The sequence below is a fragment of the Melospiza melodia genome, chromosome 1, assembly GCF_035770615.1.
Source record: "Melospiza melodia melodia isolate bMelMel2 chromosome 1, bMelMel2.pri, whole genome shotgun sequence".
Lineage (NCBI taxonomy): Eukaryota > Metazoa > Chordata > Aves > Passeriformes > Passerellidae > Melospiza > Melospiza melodia.
Window position 1 is genome coordinate 41,205,018 of NC_086194.1, and position 18,552 is coordinate 41,223,569.

Below are 18,552 nucleotides of genomic sequence, written 5' to 3' on the forward strand. Positions count from 1 at the left end.
ACCTAATTAGTGTATGCTTGGTTCTTTTTCACTGCACTGCTTACCACTAATTGCTGTTCTGCTGGTCTTCTCCTGACAAGTAAGAAAAAACAAGGATGAGGGATTTGTTGAGGAAATAGTGACATTCAGTTTTAATTCATTTGAACCTGCTGCCAAGCTTAATTATGGAACTGAGAAACTGAGACCGGGAGGCCCCCAGCCATTTAGGTTATAGGAGACGGAGATGTTTAGTGTCTGCCAGTGTATTTGGGTAGCACTTATTGCAGCTAGCTATAAACTTGAGTTTGCTGATGCTTAGCTGTTTTCTTTCCCCCACAGGTAAAAAAAAAAACCTTATACTGGTTTTATTTTTAAAATTTAATTATTTAGCCCTAATGGCATCAGGCCAGTACAAAATAACAGGCACTGTATTTCTTAAAGGAAGGGTTTAACAATTATTCTAGATAGTCTTGTCCTGGGTTTCTTTGTGCGTTTACTTGCATGTAGGAACTTGTAATATGTCATTCTACAAAAAAACCTCAGGATCCTGGAGGACTTGTAGCACTGGAGTACCAAAGTCACCCTCAGTCCACGTACACTTGAGGTGAGGGGTTCATGTTTGTGATAAGTGCAATTCCCATCTCTCAAAGCAGGAGGGGACAACACAGCTTTCCTTATTTGTGTTTGGAGTTCTTAAAGGAAAATGTCAGGATGCTTCAGGAAAAAAGGGGAAATAGTTTTGGTTTTGGTTTTTCCTGTGGTGGTGATGGATTCTTGTGAGCATAGTCTGAAGGTCCTGGTTTAGAATCTGAGTTCATTTTTCATGATGTTCTGCATAAAAACTGGGGGGAAAAAAGTATAATCAATTGACCAGAATGTTTACAAGGCAGTGAACACACAATAAAAATGCAGGGGAAAGAGAAGAAAAAAAAAAAAGCTGTGGAATTTGAGTCTAGCAGAGGGACAGTCTGGTGGGGCTTGCACTTGTTTTTAAAGGAGGAAAAAGAAATGTGTTTTCTTAGAGCAGTGTTTGATTGGCAGACCCTGATCTGAATTTCATCCCAGGGGATGATTCCAGCCATTTTCCTACCTCTTCCCGGGAGGAACCAGGGAACAGAGCAGGGATAGATGCTGGAGCAGCCAAACCCAGCCACGGTGCACCTGCCAGGGGCAGCCACAGCAGCCCAGTTCTGCTGGCAGGGAGCACAACCCACTTCAGCCCCAGCCTGGACAAGAGGGAAGGGCTCTCAGCACAGGGAATTTGGGGCTTCTTTTACGCTTTGGAGAACACTGGAGAGGATGTTCCAAGACCCAGTTTTAGCTTTTGTAGGGGCCAAACTTCATCCACCCAGACAAGTATACATTAAAAAAAAAAACAAACTAGAAAAACCCAACACACAAAATCCTGAAACCCAAACAGAAAAACCAACACTATTAGTTAGTGCCCGAGACACAAAAAATGAAGTGAGATTATAAACAAATGAAATATTTTAGTGTAGGTCAGTAACATAGACTATAAACATCTACGTGGAAGAATGGGAACTGTACAAGAAGGCATCATGCCTGGTTTTCTGTTATATAGCATTGCAGGGTTCTTGTAAGGATACTTGAATGCTGAAACAGCCTGGGAACTTGGCTTCCCTTGCGGCAGATTGATGTTCTTTGGACGGGTTTTCAGCCATGGAGTGATTTTGTCCTGATGTTCTGTGTGTGGTGCAGAGATGTGTCAGGAGGGGGGAGGGCTAGAAAAAGATACTTGGAATGGAAATGAGCTTGAGGGAAGGAAAAAGAGCAGCTTTGCAGTGAGACTGGGAGTAGTAATACTAGAATGCATAATGGGCAGCTAAAGATGTGGAGTTTTTTGTCTTGAGACTCCACTGGATCTCTGATATGGTCATAGAGCCTTTTGTGTCCACTGAAAAAATTATTAAAATATAATAATGGTTTTAGATATTATGGACTAATGTTACTCCTCAATGATTTATTATGCTAGATATACCTGATATCTATGATACAACACTGGAATATTCTTACACATTCTAGTTTTTATTTATAAGCAAAACTAACATAGCTGTGAATTATTACTGTGCTGTCTAGAAAGTCAGATTAAAAATAAATTCCTTTCTATTCCTTCATGCATGAAACCTGCACTGTACACTGGTGCTAAATATAAAAATCTAACTCCATAATCTGTTTTTAATGACAATGTTAAAATTACCTTTTGCACTTTTACCTCTTAATTGTTGGGCATGGAAATAGTGAGAAATAAAAAACAATTTCAGTTTCCTGAGAAGACCACCTCGCTGTCCTAAAAAGTAATTTTCTCATTGTTTGATCCAAGCCATCTCATCACTTCCCAAGATGTTTCAGATTTCCCATTTGACTGCTCTGGCTTCTTGTCAGGATCTCTCATATAGGAAACTGGAAGTTGCATCTAATTGTGTCTCCTTCTTCCTCCCAGAAGTTTCTCTTCCAGAGGGCAAAGGCTTCCAGGGAGGACTCTTGCTCTCCTGTAGTATGTTTTTTAGTTCAAAGCAGCATCAGCTTTACTGCTGCTCTGCAGTGAGAAGAGAGCTTGCATAGCACTGCAAAGGAAACTGCGATGTAGGACAAGCTGATTTAAAAATGGCTTGCAGTAAAAAAGGAAAATCAAATGAGAGAATCAGAGAAGGTCAAACACTCCTCACATCCCCAAGCTGATCAAACTCTAGTGTTTATTAGATTTGTTATCACAGTGTCCCTCAATCTGTCAGTGTCTGTATTGCAGTGTCCCTCAATCTGGAGTGATGCCGTATCAAAAAAACCTCCCCAGTCCTCCCCACAACAAGAAACCCTCCACCAAACAAACCAAAATAGAAAACTGAGCAAAGAAAAGAGAGGTTCAGATCTTGACTTTGCTACAGAATAGTGCTTTTCATGCTCCTTAAGTCAGCAATTTCTTTAATAATTTTTTTTTTGTTTGTTTGTTTTTTTTTTTGTTTTCTTAAAACTTTGTGGATGAGATTTAAACCAAGAAACAAAAACATCCATGTGCACAAAATTCTTTCATGGCTGGACATTGAGCAATGTATGCATACCAAAATAATAATAGCGATGTTTGTAATTTGAGGGGCAAGGTGATAAGTATACAATCTTATACCTAGTTTTGGTGCAGAGAGGATGGCAATGAAGTCTCCCAGGAGTAGGAAGAAAGGCTGGGAAAAGAAATACAAATGGATACAGCAGGAAATCATATCTGTGGTTGCCTCCTGTAGGATGTGTATTGACCTAGTAAATGGAGATGTCTGCAAAGAAGCTATAAATGTGCTTGTGCTAATATTATTAAAGCTTTCAGGCAGTTCAGTTTCATCCATATGGCTTTCCAGGAAGAAGCCAAAGATGTGGCCCTTGGCCACAGCTTGTCTGAGCAGCACATGCCTACCTGCACTGTAATTGCTTAATAAGATGTAGGGGGTTTCCCTGGATGGATTGTGAAATATATGCAGCTGCCTAAATAGGTGCTTGGTGAGATTTTTAGATCTCCCTAATTCAGTTGAAATCTTTATGAGTAAGACATTTGAATGCTGTTGAAGGTCAGAGAGAGCTCAGTGCTTTAAAAGTTGTGAAAAGTCGATTCCTTGCCTTCTTACCCCTGCTTTATGTCTTTAGGAAAATAAAAATACTTTCAGAGTTTTTGCTATCCATTAGGGGCATAACAGCACTGGGCTTGCTTGAACATACCAGTGTTGCTGGCTAAAGGAAGAAAAAAATGGAGAGGGAGGAAAAGAAGATAGGAAGTGACTGTCTGATTAATATACTAAACTAATGCAAATACTGGGAGTAAGAAAGCCACTTAAAAGCAGATGATTATCCCTTGCCAATCCCTAAGATCTAACCTCTAAGCTGTTGTTCAGATGATACCCCAAAGCAATTCCTGGCAGAGATCTGTCCCTTCTTCTAGCAGAGAGAGCAGGGAGATGAAGGGGATGTGGTTTAACCAAAGCTGAGACTTGGCTATCTCACCATCTTCTAGAGCTGTCTGGCAGTTGCCTGTAGAGCACACATTGGGATTTCTCCCTGAACTGGTCCCACCTGCTGGAAGGCTGCTGTCCCCTGCACACATGGCCCCAGCCTGCCACACAGACTTGTTGCCCTCCTCTTCTGAAGCTTAATCTTTGTATGGCTTTAAAGGACAGGAGAAGGAGGGTTTTCTCGTGAAACCAGCCACTGCAAGCTTTGTATCCCAGGAAGGTCCATAATGTTACCTGCTCTTATGGAAGAGATGGGGCAGGACTCCAGAGCACTGAGTATGTGTGCCCTCCTGCTGCCAGGGACCTTTAATCTGTTAGGACAGACAAAGACCTGCCCACACTCCCCCTCTGCTTCATATTTTCTGGCACTTTGAAGCTTTGGGCCACTGCATTCCCTTAAACCCCACTAGGTTCAGGCGAAAAGATGTGACAAATAGAGGTGTGGTGGCAGTGCTACTGCAAGATTATGAGACTGTGTGAGAGAATGGAAAGATTTTCCTCCTTTATGAAAATAAAATCTTTATCTGTGCTCATACACATGGATAATACTGAAAATCTATATTTATCTGTTTATTTTCCAGGTTATGGTTTTGTAGATTTTGACAGTCCTGCAGCAGCACAGAAAGCAGTAGCATCTCTCAAAGCAAATGGCGTGCAGGCGCAGATGGCAAAGGTAAGAACTCTGTCATTGCAGGTTTATTTCAGCTGTTGGGTTAAATTTACAAAGGTTTGTTTTGCTCCTGTTTTTCTTAAGGTTTTGGATTGCTTATTCCAAAGATTCTTTCATCTTTTGGCTCCAGTGCCTTGTTCATGGTTTGTCTCTGTTCTTGAGAGCTGTGTCTCGTGTAACGGGCTCTGCTCTGATTCTCTCTCTGTCCCCCTGTTTGGAGAGGGCTGTAAGACAGACCAATGAAGTGGAAGAGCATTGGAAATGCCTTTTGCTAAGTACTGGGTTAAAGAGTTGCCTTTTCTTCACCTTGAAGAAATGAAGTTGTTTCCTTCATTTGGTTCCTTTTCTTTGGAAAGTTACTCTTTTCTGATGTGGCTGGTGGGCTTCTCCGAAGGAGTGATTGACTGAGCATAAGGAAAGTCTGGTTGATCTGCCTAGCTTTGGCTTCTCCTGCTTGTTGAGATTTTTTTTTTTTATTATTTTTTTATTTTGAGGACATAAATGAGAGTGTAGAAGGTTGCTGAAAGAAAAGTTGCTAAAGGCTGTCTGGAGATGATTGGCATCTGCTCACAGAGGCTGCAGGAGCTGTAGCAAGAACAGTGAGCTCAGTTACTCTGGTCTTGGAATTGTCCCTTGTCCCCAGGCAAATGGGCTGATGGTGACACAGGGGTTATAGTCATGACCATCGCGTGGTCCAGCTGTTGCCTTTCTGAAGGTGGAATAATCTGTCTTTGGGCTGTAGGCTGTGTCAGCCAGCAAAAATAGCTGTTGCTTTCTACTTTAAAAATGCCTTGCCTGAGAATCACAAAAAGCACTTAATAATGTCTGATTTAGTCTCTCTAGAAATGATGCTGTCCTAGAATCTAAAACAGTGAAAGCAAACAGGTAATTACAAAGAAAGAGGGAAATCAACTGATAAACAACCATCAAATTTGAAGATTTCCACTTAAAGAAATGTTGGTGGTTTAAACCTTTGTTTTTCAATGATGTCTTAGTAAAAACATAGTTTTGTTTTGGTGTATGAGTTTTTTATTAATATTTTATTTTAGGGAGAAAAGTAATTGCTGGTAAATGAGGTTAGCCTTCTACTGAATTACACTCACTGTGCCTGAAAGAAGCTGGATGTCAATGATGTATTTCTTTTTAAAAGCATCCCACAATGCAAGCTAGGCTGTTTTATTGGTTCTTAGTTTTTATTGACACATGGTGATAAAAAATATTTGCTTCAAATGGGTAAAAGATGGCAAGCAGAAGAATGTGAACTTCTGCTAAGGATTGTGCTATTTTATTTCTCAGACATACAGCAGCTCCTTGTTAAAATATAGGCAATTTGATGCATTAGTCAAGCTGTGGAAAAGAAACCAAAGACAGGAGATAGGTTTTGTCCTAATGATTGATATCAAATAGCCCTTTCCAGAAAGGAGTAAATCTATATAAATCTGTAAAAAATCTAAATCCATATAAAACTATACAGTTATGGATTTAAAATTACAGATTTAAAGATAGGATTGAAAGATAAATCTATGCTTGGGGTTGTCAGGATTCAAAACAATGAACAATTGCAGTACTTATATTCATGGAAACACCAGAAAAGATGGTGGCTTAAAACACTGTGGTTTGGATTGTCCAATATTTAGGGACTAAAAACAAAGTCTGATGTTTTCAGAGTGGGAAGAGCTGTACCAGCCCTTGGTGGGTTTGTTTTTTGGGGAACCTGTGGTAGGAGCAGCTTTTTGCCCTGTGAGATTTTGAGGCGGCTGGTGTGTACAGATTTGTTTGCATAAGATTGACTGTATTTTTATTATTTAGCCATGGTGCCTGGAATCTCAGATAGATTCCTTTTACTGTGTTTGATAGCTCAAGATAAATATACAACTAACTTTTCTTATCTCAGAAAAAAATCTAAGTATTTAGAAAAATTAGGTTTCAAAGGAAATTGAGATGACTCCACACAAAGTACCTCACATTGCCGAGAAGGCAGGAGCCTGGGAAAGCAAATCCATTGGAGAAACATGTTAGTTCTTGCATGTCTTGGAAGCCAAGTTGCATAACAGGACTGAAAGACAGCATTACCTGCCAGTGTCGGAATTAACAGTGAGGGCTCAAAGAGGCTTGAGGAAAGGGGCAGAATAATAATCTAACCTGCATTTCTGGAAGTTTAGCCAGAGCAGCTTTATTTCAAGAGCTGCTTTAATTAGTGGTGAATGGTGGCTCTCAAACCAAAAAGGAAAAGTTAAGTCTCAAGAAATTCCCTAAACCTTTTGTGTGCCATGCTTTCATAGTATCAGCATCAGTATCTTTTACTCTGCATTGCAAAGCAGTGAAACTGCCCTGTGTAGAGGCCAGAGAGGAGACAGACTGTAACCTGTGTTCAGCAGGTGTCAAAAAATCTCAGTCCAGCTGTGGATGCTTTTGAGTAAAGGTGAAAGAGGCATTGGCCAACTCTTTCTATGAGCTGGCCTTCTTCAGTAGTGAGAGAAAATATGCTGAAGTCTCGGTATTGTCTGTGATGTTTTCCTGGAGAGAGCTCTTGCTCGGAAAGAGTGGTTCTTTCTCAGTTTTAACACAATATAATTTTTCTCATAGAAATCCAGGAATCTTCTTTGAAAAACAAAAAGCAGAACTGAACCCCTGTCCGTGTTGGCTAGCAGAAGTATCTTGTGGATACTTGAGTAAAATATACTCATTTTATCGATGTTAAAATACAGCCGCCTCCCTCTTTTTTTATAGAATTTGGACAGCATTTTGGCTGATTTTGTTTCAGAGTGCTGCCTCTGGAAGAAGGTTAAACTCTGGTGGATTGATGCTCCAAGTCCCATCAGTATTGGAAGACTTGTTCTGTTGAGGCTAATACACCCCATAAACCCACAAAGGGAAAAAACCTGAACTGTTAAACACGTCTGAATTTCTTTTTTTTGCTCTGATTTGAAGCAGGCGGGTGAGGATTCGGCTGAGGGAGAGGAACAGCAGTAGTATGCCTAGAGAGGTAGTGGAGGCAGCTGAGGAGATGAGGTCTCATGTGGCCCACTTGGTGGGACAAGAACCCAGAGGAGGACCCGCACAAGCTCCCACCCACAGGAGAGCTGTGTGAGGCTCTTGCACTCAGGAGTTGTCACCTGGCTTCTTTTGCATTTCTCTCTCAGAGTTACGTGAACCTGGAGTTCTGACCACTTCTGCTGTCTTATGTCCATCTTTTTCAAAAGTGCTTATCAAGCATTTCATTTATTGATCCCTCGGCTATGCAGCTGCCGAGGGATGTTTTCCTAGCTGGCCTGGCTTGTTTTGCTGTGTGCTTCCTGTGTGCCTTTGGACATGCAGATTCATTTGTGTATATGTAGTGCCTACTTGGTCAGGCTCGTAGAGTCCAGGTGGATTTTTGGGTTTGTCTTCCACTTAAAAATGGCACAACTGATAGGCCTCTGGGTAATCTCACAGGAATTATTGATTTGGTTGTTTCTTTATGCTAGGGACTACAGAAACATGGCAGAAAAAAACCCATTGCTTATGTGCATGATTTATATATCAGTTTAGGTTTTTTCCAGATGCTCCTTTCCTGCATTTCCTAGAAAAATATTATAGACAGAATATGGAAAATTAATAAGGAGAATCTTAGTAATATGGGAGTTGGCTCAGACAAGTAGGCAAAGAAGCCTAGTACACATGAAAAATGTATCAGTGTTCTAATAAAATCTGTAGACACATCTATTCTTGGGATAGTCCTTCACCCAGAATTGCACATTCATGAAGACACTTCTTAAGCTACTTTATATGTAAGTTTTAATGATGCCAAGGAGTCTAAATCACCTGAAAAATCAATAGAAGTCTGCTGTCTAAATAAATTTGAGCTTCTGAGCTTGTGTCAGCCTGCAGTTGAACTGTGCAATCAGTTTATCCCTTCACAGACTTTTGGGGTCCTCTCTGCCATTTTTTATTTCCAGTTCTAGTCTGCTGTAAGATTGCATAATGTGAAAGTTCAGGTGAAGGCAGGTTCTTGCAGAGTATCTAATAGCTTCTTTAATACCTAGCAGCCCATCAAGAGTGTTCAAACAAATGCATTCACAAAGAAAGGGTTTTCAGTCCTGCTTTTATAAGGATTAAAAATGTATTTGATCTTGTGTATCTTCTCTGGGTTTTCCTTTTGTGCATATAATGCATTTAGACATCCTCAAGACCTGCGTGAAAAATGTGGATATTGAAGAAATATTTAATTAGCACTGGCAGTTGTCTAAGTCCAAGGAATCATTTCTGGACTACTCTGCTGCAGTAATGGCCATCCAGAGAGTACACTGCAGGAACTGGTTCTGAGAAAGGGTTGTGCCAGTAGGCTCTGATGTGTTTTCCTCCACAAGGGAATTACAGTAAGTGATTTTGCTTCTTGTGTGATTTTTTTTTCATCTTTCCATCATGCAGAAGCTTAAATACAGGGAGTAGTCACCATCTAGGTGAAAGATAAAAGGGAGCTATTTCCCACAGACCAGAGCCAAGCACAAGAGCTTCTAAAGAGGAACAGAGAGCTGGTTGCTGTATAGTTAAATAGACAGATTTTCTCCAGGAACCAAGGAAAAGGAAATCTCACAGAAGAAAATCTTATTTATTTTCCAGACTTTTGCGTAGGTTTTAAGCATTGCTCTGCTATGAGTCAGCTGACCAAATAAGTTCTTTCTGTCTGCTCATTTTTCAGCTTCCTATTCTCTTATTTTGAAATTACTTACCTTTTTTTTTCTCTGTCAGACACTAATTCTCTAAAGGGCTGGTCCTTAAAATGGAAAAAACTCTGATGAAAACCCTTCTTTCCAATATTTTTTAACCTATTTTAATGAAAAGTTTTGTTTGTTTTTGCCATTTAAAAATTAATGTAAATAATTAGAATGCTGTCCGTACAAAATATGAAATATGGCCTGTATACATGATACACTGGTTTCCTAACTCATGAATGAAATGTCTGCAAATTTTAGCTAACAAAACCTCAGGATATTGAGTTTTTTGATAATATTTTTGGTTAACAGCCCTTCTGACTGAGCTAACCTTCCTTTTGAAACCAAAGTGGGATTCTAGGAGTTTTAGACCTCAATATTGAAATTGTCAGGCTTTGCTTTACTCCTGTGCTTTAATTATCAGACATCCCATCCCCACCAAACTGTTCTATGCAGTCTAATATTTGTATTGATGATTTATTAAGCACTGTTATCGTTTGCTGCTGGGGCAGGAGCTGGTGCCTCTGGAAGGCTCCCCATGCTCAGCAGTGTAGGAGAAGCTGAGAACATGGCCGTGCTGGCCACCTTCCACATGGTTTCTGAATGAATTGCACAGCCAGGCGTGGGCTGCTGCTGCTGCAACACTTGTCAGAGACGTTTGGCACAACTCTTGTACGGGTGTGGAGCACTCTCCAGTGAGCTCTCATCTTCTAAAAATGTGCACCCTCTCTCCCTGTGCTTTCGCACAGCCCCTACTGGCTGACCAATATTGACCTGAATTGGTAACGCTCCTGGGTTCAATGCAAATGGAAAGCTACAGCTGGAAAGAAATGAGAGGCAGTTCAGTTTAGATTTGGAAATTACACATCCAGGTGTTTCTCTCTTCTTTGATTTCTTTTGCCAAGTCAGCCATACCGAAGGTGTCCTGCAGAAGCCCTAACTGGAAGTTCCAAGTTTCATGTACTGCTGCTTATCAAAGTCATGCTGTCCTCATCCTCTCTTGCCTGCTTACCTCTGGTTTTCATAAATTATCTTTAACTCTTGGGATAAGGAATCATAGTTTCCCAGATGGAGCTGGCCTTTATGTGCAGGTTTTGCAAATATAGGATATTTTTCCATTTCTTAAAGGATAATAATTGACAAAGCAAGAACATTACGAAGATGCCAAATTATTTGTTGGTATTAGATTTAATATCAAAATTTCTTAGGACGATATACCTGGAAGGTTTTCTTGGTCAATTTTTGGGGTTTTTTTTGGTGCGGCTTTTTTTTTTTTTTTTTTTTTTTTTTTGTGGTGGGTGGTTTTTTTTTTTTTTTGTGGGTTTTTTTGTGTGTATGTGGAGTTTTTTTTCCTCCAGATGAAACACTGTCTAAATTCAGGATTCATATCACAGATATGCTAGCAAAGGGCTAACTTTAAATTTCAGAAAGTCTGCATTAGCAGATGACAGTGTCCTAGACAATCAAGACTAAAGCAAGGAGTGTCTTTGCACAAATATTGACAGACTGGGGTGATAGCAAAGATACCTGACATTAATGGAAGGACTTCCTAGTCTTATCCAGCCTTGTGAATTTTATGCTTGTATCTGAGAACTATATGGTAGCTGGTGTGAAATGATCTTAAAATCCTTTTCCTGCTTTTAGACTGCATTCACAAGCCAATATAGAATGCATTAGCTTGAGCCATTCTTGAAAGAACATTAAGTTATCCTGGGGGTACTAAAATCCAGCTGTCCTTTCACACTTGCATGTGTAGCTCCTGAAAACATGTAGATCAGCATGAAGGAGGGTGTGCACATCAACAGTGTTTGAACCACACCTGCCAGATTTATAAACAATAATTTCTTTGGGGGTTTTCAGAAGTGCTTAACTTGACATAATTCTACTCTCTGAAAGTTCATGGAACTTTACTGTTGGCCAGTTGAGAGGAATTAGGTCAGTACTATGTTCCTTTGTTCCCAAAAACTGTAGCTCAGCATCTTTCTTCACCACTAAGTTAGCTTAGAAAATCTTACAGCACACACAATCATGTTTATTCTCTAGCTATCACCTCAGATAGACCTGGCCATGGTATTTTCCTTCCCTTTTCAAGTGCTGCTTTGCTTTCTAGATTTACTCTATTTTTTTTTTCATACTGTAACTTCATCTAACATTAAAACATTCCTCTGCCTTTGAAAATTTAAATACAAACAATCAGTAAATATATCCACCTCCATGCTATTAGTGCCTTGCACCACAGAACAGATGCTGAAAGTGAAAAATGTAGCCAACTTTTAGGCTGAAGAATAGTGGAATCACTGGGTTCTTTTCGGGTTATGAACTTCAGCCAAACAAGAGTTGGCCTTTTTTCATAAATACACATTGTTCTTGACTTTCCTCTGACTTGGAACACATTTGAATTGGTAATAATACAGCTGAAATCCACAGAGCTTTGGCAATTTAAGCTGGGGAGAAGAATGGGGCTCCCTATCTTTAGCACTCACATAGCTATACATCTTGGAAGCTCTTACACACTCTTTGCAAACCCTTTATGTTTGCAGAACAGGAAATCTGAGTCCTGCAAATGAGTTAAACACTGGAGTCAGATTAATTCTTTTTTGCCTCCATACTCAGGAAACTCCAAACGCCCCACAGAGGAGTTATCCGACCACAACTATGCAGCTTGGGAATCTGCAGCTCAGACTGAGCAGAACTATGTTCTAAATTCAGTAAGCACAGCTTTACTCACCAGGAAAAAGCCAGCACATGCTGAAATGATCAAAAAACTGTGGTTTTAGAAAATATTACTGTGGTAGAAAATGGACATAGCCTTTCTTTCAGTGACATATCATTTAATTATGTTCTTCTGTAGATCAGCCTGAGGACAATGCTCTTGTAAGGTGAGAAACAAAAATTCATTGTATCTAACATGATGATTCATGTGACCACCAGCAGGAGGATACGTGCATGCTTTTTGGGGTACCACTTAGTCTGGACTGAGACACAGCTTCAAAAGCAATGCAATTTTGTGTGAAAACCAGGCCACTTTCAGATTATTTGGTTTGATTTGGAAAGCAGGTGTGCAAACTTCAGTGGCATTTCTTCTGAGTTGATGTGAGTGCCTGTATAACAGCTCATCAGCCTGGAAATACACAGGTGCACACTCTACCAGTAAACACAAATCTACCAGTAATATGCATAGATATTCCCTGTGCAGCTATGCATCCCCCTCTGAATATCTAAATGTTACTGTATTAGTGAATACTCTGCTTGTTATTAATGACTGTCTCCCATTCAACCAACATGACTGAGTAGTCTGGCTGTAATCTAAATAAATTTTAGTTTAGATGCAGTTTTGTTCACTAATGAATGATAATTTTTGCCACTATATTAGGAAACTATTTTTCTTTTGTATAAAAATATGAAATTAGGCTCTGCTCATGCTATGTGCAACACAGTGAGTCATAATGGAAGCTCACTGAATTTTTTAGTCCTTTCTCTTTACATATTTGTGCTCAAGAAGGGAGATAATGATAACACGAACAGTTGAATTCTATTTGTAGTCATGATAAATTAGCTTTGATGTGATCAAAATAAATGTAAGAGATATAAGGTTGTAAAATCCATTCTGGCCATATCAGACCAGAATAAAGTTCCTTCTGATATCAGATTCTCTTTCAGATAATGCACTATAGCATGTGCCAACAGAGGAGTACAAGAACCAGACAAGCATCTGAGGATACTTCCCCAGAGTAGTCTCTTAGCCTCTAGCAATTTGCAGTTTGGGATTTCTTCAGCTTGCATTGAATAGTCATTTGTAGAACTGCCTCCCCATCCCCAAATAAACAATTTATGCTGCCTGTTTTGCATTTAAAATTTTGGCAGCCCAACATCCAGCTTTAAGAAATTCTTCAGTTTAACTTCATGCTCTTCAAAGATCCATCTCCTTTGCTTGCTCTAGACCTGCAAAGTAGATTTCATTGATTGCTTGCTAATTCTTGTATCAGGAGAGACAGAAGGCTCTTGTTCCCTATGAATCCTTTTCACTGCACTTATGATTTTATAAAATGCAATCATAACTTCCTTTAATCCCTGTTCTGTTTTCAGTTTTAAGAAAGATGTGCCAGGATGTGCGTGCGTCAATAAGGATGTGGTTCTTAGAAGCAAAGAGCAGTTGCTAAGTAATGAACGTGAAGCCTGTTAAAGTGGCTTTGTAATATGAGAGCAGAGCTGACAGGAAGCTTAGAGGGTCATTTTATATCAATATGTTGGACATGAGACAAGTATTGCTAATGCTGTGTAGTGCTGCAGCCTGGGAAATGGGAAAATGGACACAGAGAGGAACAGTACATTTGGCGGGTATCAGGTACTTTGTAAGGCAGTCCTCATTTTGCACAAGGATAAATGCACATATATGATTAAGCCTAGGAAGATCAATTTTTAAAATAAGAACTGTCAGCTTTAGAAAAATGTACCCCAGAAATAATTGAAGTGTTAAAAAAATGTAACAGAGGTATTCCTTTAAAGCAGCAGGTGAAGAGAAGTATAACCCCAAGTACGAGGACATGTGTTCAGTGTGCCAAAAGGAAATATACCCAACTTCCCCCATCTCTGTATAAATAAGGCATTATAAATAATTGCCTTAAAGTCTGGAATTGTTTGGTCACAGCTTTCCTTAAATATTAGATCAAATTAATATCCATCATGTTGATGAACAATACCTGAAACTGATGCCACCAATGGATCAATACCTGGCCAATTCTGTCAGCGGGCTTGAGGACTTTATCTTTGCCAGGGGCTGCTGAAGCACCCCTGTGCATTTTGTCTTGCACCCACTGCTTGGGCATGATGTGGCCAGCAATGCTGCAGCACGTGCCTTCATATCTAAACCCAGGAAAGGGCAGCAGCAGATGTCATGCTGTGCAATGAATCCTTATTTAGGAGAGATTTATATTCATATTCTTCTTTCTTCAGAGCTCATGGCAGAAAATGTTAGTCATCATATTAATCATAGCTCAAAATGGTGGACATGTGGAAGAACCTAGAGGCTCTAAATTGCCAACTCCTCCACTGGAGGAACAGATGGAGTCTTTCTGTGATTCCCAAAGGAATGTACTGAGTACATCTGGGAGATGTACACCTACCAAAGACACCCCTTACACTGCCTTAATGGAGGTGCAATGGCTATTTCCTCTACTGCTCCTCACAACTTTGTGCTGTCCAAAACCACAGAGAACAATGAAAATTTTGATGAAAGCAGCTGTAAAGGCATTTTTTGTAATGGAAAAATTGGTCCTTCCCGGTGTGAACACATGGTTAGAATATGGATATGGTATTTGGTTGGAGGTATATTTTTGCCTTGTTAAAATGGTTATAGCTTTGTTTATCTGGGTGCCAGTAAGTAGCAAAGTGGGAAGTGTTCAATGATTGCCACTTGTCAGTCATCTTCTATCCTGATATTCTTACCACAATTCAAAAAGGAAAACAGATAGTGAAAAAAGATCTTAGTTTCTAGCAAAAAACTTTGGAGTTGAGGTAATTAAGGCTTGGTGCTAGAAAGCTTGGCTTTGAATTCCTCAGAACAAGTGAACATACCTTTCTAGTAGTTGAGACTGAAGTCTGTGTCTCAGACGTCACTTCATGCAATTGAATCATTTTTGGTCTTTAAATTCAGTTGGTAGACAGGTAAAGAAAGAGAAGACACCTTGAATAAAGGCTTCCCCATCTTCAAAGGTATCTTTGGCACCTTACTACCCCACTTAAGTGATAGATGATGCTGTTCCAGTGCAGTATCACAGTTCTGTCTCTCTGTGTATGGACATATGGGGTTTTACTCTGTGCATGCCTAGTTGATAAGTATGCAAGCAACTATATTTATATCAATGTATGCCCACATTTAGAGATGATAATTTAGAAATATTCATGAGAAAATTTTATAATGAGATTCTCATGAGTAGCAAAAAGTATTGCAGTGGTATTTTCATAATATGTACTGTTGGAGTATGACTATTTGCTAGTAATAGCTCTAAGCCCTGAAAATAAAATAGTATGTGGGTTTTTTAGGCATGTGCTGTAGAAATAGGAAGGAAATTGGAGGTAAATTAAATCTTGGTCATAATCAGCCAGTATTTTTCCATCTGTCAGCAAAACCTGGCAAAAAACTCCAAAATAACAACAAAACTGTAAACTCTGAGACGAGATTTAGTGATTTACTGTCTGCTTTAACTGTGCCTATAGCTTGCAGTAGAGCTACACAGCCTCAGGGTTTCCCACATATTTCCATAACTTATTTGTCCATTTTGCATAAAAGGTTATGATCCCACCATTTATCTAAACATTTTCCTAGTCACCTACTCCAATTATAGCTTGTTATGGAAAGCCAGGACTATCATTTATATGTCTGTGTTGCTATATTATAGGGATGCAGCATAAAGCAGCATGTGGAGTGAGTGAAGGGAGGCTTTTTGCACTGTCTTAGCTTCCAAAAAATCTTTTCCCTTGCTTAAAAACTGTTCATCAGTGAAAGGTCACCACTCCTAATAGCATGACCTAACTCACTTCAGCCTGCCTTCCCACTGCACAGCACATTGCACATGGTAAAGTTGTGGGTTTGGTAAAGGAGCCAGAACTGATCCAAAGCAGGTTGAAGTCTGGCTGTAATAGGGTCACAGTGGTCTCGCTGCCCTGCCCTCTCTCCTGGGACTGCTGAGCCTAGAGCAATGGAAATGCTTCCCTTTCAGAATAAAATTTAATTAGCTGAAATACATAATAGCTGTCTTTTGTATGATCAATCTTCTGAGTCTGCTTGAACTCAGGCTTTCTATGTTAAAAAGGAGTGTTGGATGCAGACTTTGCTTTGCTTTCCTTGGAGTTCAAATAAATAGTTTCATCTTGCATGATTACATTGTTGCATGCTATTTACTTCTCTTGAGTATATAAGAAATTTCGAGATTGATTTACAGAGGTACCTTGAAGAGGCTCAACATTTTATGTCAGCGAGCAATTAGATTGGTTACAGGGGTATCTCTCTGCTCCCCTCTAAGTGACTCTTGTGCTGGTTCTCTTTGATCCTAAGACATCTGGGAAGCCTGGTGCAGACTTATCTAAAGGACAAGGTCTAAAAATTGTAGCAACTTAGGCACTGTCCTCCTGAGAGGATCATCTAGTACTTTATTGTGGGTTTTATTAAAAGTTTCTCCATTTCTTTGTTGAGAAGTCCTTTGAATCAGTGTAGCAGCTGAGACCTGAAGCACTTTGAATCAGTGATGGAAACCTCTCACAAACCACAGCACTCTCAATCACCAGGTCTTAGCAATCCATAGATCAGATCAGACATTGAATAATAGCTATAAATACTATTTATTGCCTGTTTGCTGGGGTTTTTTTGATAACCCATTGTGTTGGTCTTTAACTTACTATTTTAGAAGTTTTTAATATGGTATTTGACTTGACAAATGTTTTTGCTTCTTTAATTTTGCCCTTTGTTCCCATGTTAGTGGAGTCCTTTCACTTTAGTTTTTCCACTCTACTCAATCCACACAAAGCATTGGGAAAGCAGAATGATACCACATTTGCATCCTTCATTTTGCTATTTTGAATATAATACATTCTTTTTAGGATGTTCCTACACACTTATCACAATCCTGTTGCAGTTTTGGATCTGAGCTGGGTGGAGCTGTTGCAACAGGCAAAGTCTCTCTTCTGGGATATTCACAGTTCTTCTTGGGTTATTCCACTGACTGACAGTGTTTTTCTATACCTTTTCTATTCAAAATCCATCTTTCTTAAATCTTGTTGAATGGAGCTGTATGCTATTTTCAGAGAGTCTGCAGTGCTGTAATATGTATATTTTATTGCCTTTTAGTCAATTGATGGGCACTGTAGAGTTTGCATCAGAGATTCTAATTTTTAGCAGATGTATAACTACATTATTTTACGTGTTCAATTGTAAAATTTCATTTGCTCAGTTAAATCTCTGAATGCCTTACCATGTCTAGATTCAAATGCAGATTTTATATTTTATAAACACAAGTTTTAAAATTGTGCCAGAAGTGTTTGCAAGCCTTCACAACTAAAGATCTGTTCTTTGGCTTGTCTTTGGTGAGTGTACCAACTGGTTGGCTGTTAACCACCATAAATTTGACACCCCAAGTATCTTGAGTTGTGCTGAGAGGCTAAGTGTCCCAGAGCTTAATTTCTAGCTGTGTATATTTCCAAAACTATATTAAGCCAACTAGGAGATATAGAAAGTAAGTTATATTTATGTGTTTCTAAACTTGAAATGCTGCATTTCACAAAGGAAAGTGAATGTGAGAAATTAGCAATAGGAAATAGATGGGTTTCAAACATATTAAATCCTGGAATTTTTGCCCCATGGGAACATTTGCTTCAGTTATGATAAAATCTCACATTTTAAGAAATGAGGATTAGGTTCCATGATATTGGCAGGTTTTTATTACCTTAAAGATTGCCTTTAAAAAAAAAACCAAACAACCACCACAAACTCTATTATCTATGCAGGTACTTTACTGCTAAAAGGTTTAACATGAAGATAGAATGGTGAAAAATATAGGGGTAAGTTAGAGAGCTATAAGAAGTAAATGAGTTCTAGTTCTCCTTTTTTGTTTTTGGTTGTGTTGTGGTCCTTTTTTTTGGTCAGAATTACTGTCCACATAAATATTATGTAGAGGAAAACCTTGAGATGTACAAAACGTTTGCTAAGAGAATGATCTACTCTGTTCAAATTGCTACTCCTGAGAGATGCACTCTTGAGATATATGTCTCTAATCTTTGTTTTAGACAACTTTGAAATCTTGCTGTCCCAATATAAATATCCAGATTACAGATACATGTACAGATATTTTTCAGGGAATCACGTTTGGTTGTTTCAAGGCAGAATTTGATTTTTGTGAGTAGGAGCTCCAATCTGGAAGTTTGGATGACTCAGATGACCCTCAGCCTTGTTGTACTGCCGCTTCTAATCATGTTTAAAAACAAGATTGCTCAGAGTCATGATGCAGTCATTTGTGGTTCTGAATTTAGTTGCTTTAAAATATAGACCTATATTTTGGACCCAAAGTTAACACGAATATTCAGCTGGCAATAATGAGTGCAAAGTCTTTTGTTAGAAAGATTTGCTGGATTTTTTCAAGATTTTGACTGTCTGGGTCCCTAGCTTATATTCCACTGATGTTAAATACTTTACTGTGTTATCTCTGCT

At 39.2% G+C, this 18,552-nt stretch overlaps 1 protein-coding gene across 5 annotated transcripts in view; it reads left to right on the forward strand.

The window, feature by feature from the left end:
* RBMS3 (RNA binding motif single stranded interacting protein 3) overlaps positions 1 to 18,552 on the forward strand; it is a 704,809-nt gene that overhangs the window by 439,286 nt on the left and 246,971 nt on the right. For all 5 annotated transcript variants that reach the window (XM_063155034.1, XM_063155024.1, XM_063155043.1 and 2 more), the window contains one exon: positions 4,571 to 4,662. In XM_063155034.1, the coding sequence (XP_063011104.1) occupies positions 4,571 to 4,662 (92 nt within the window). The remainder of the gene's footprint in view (positions 1 to 4,570; positions 4,663 to 18,552) is intronic.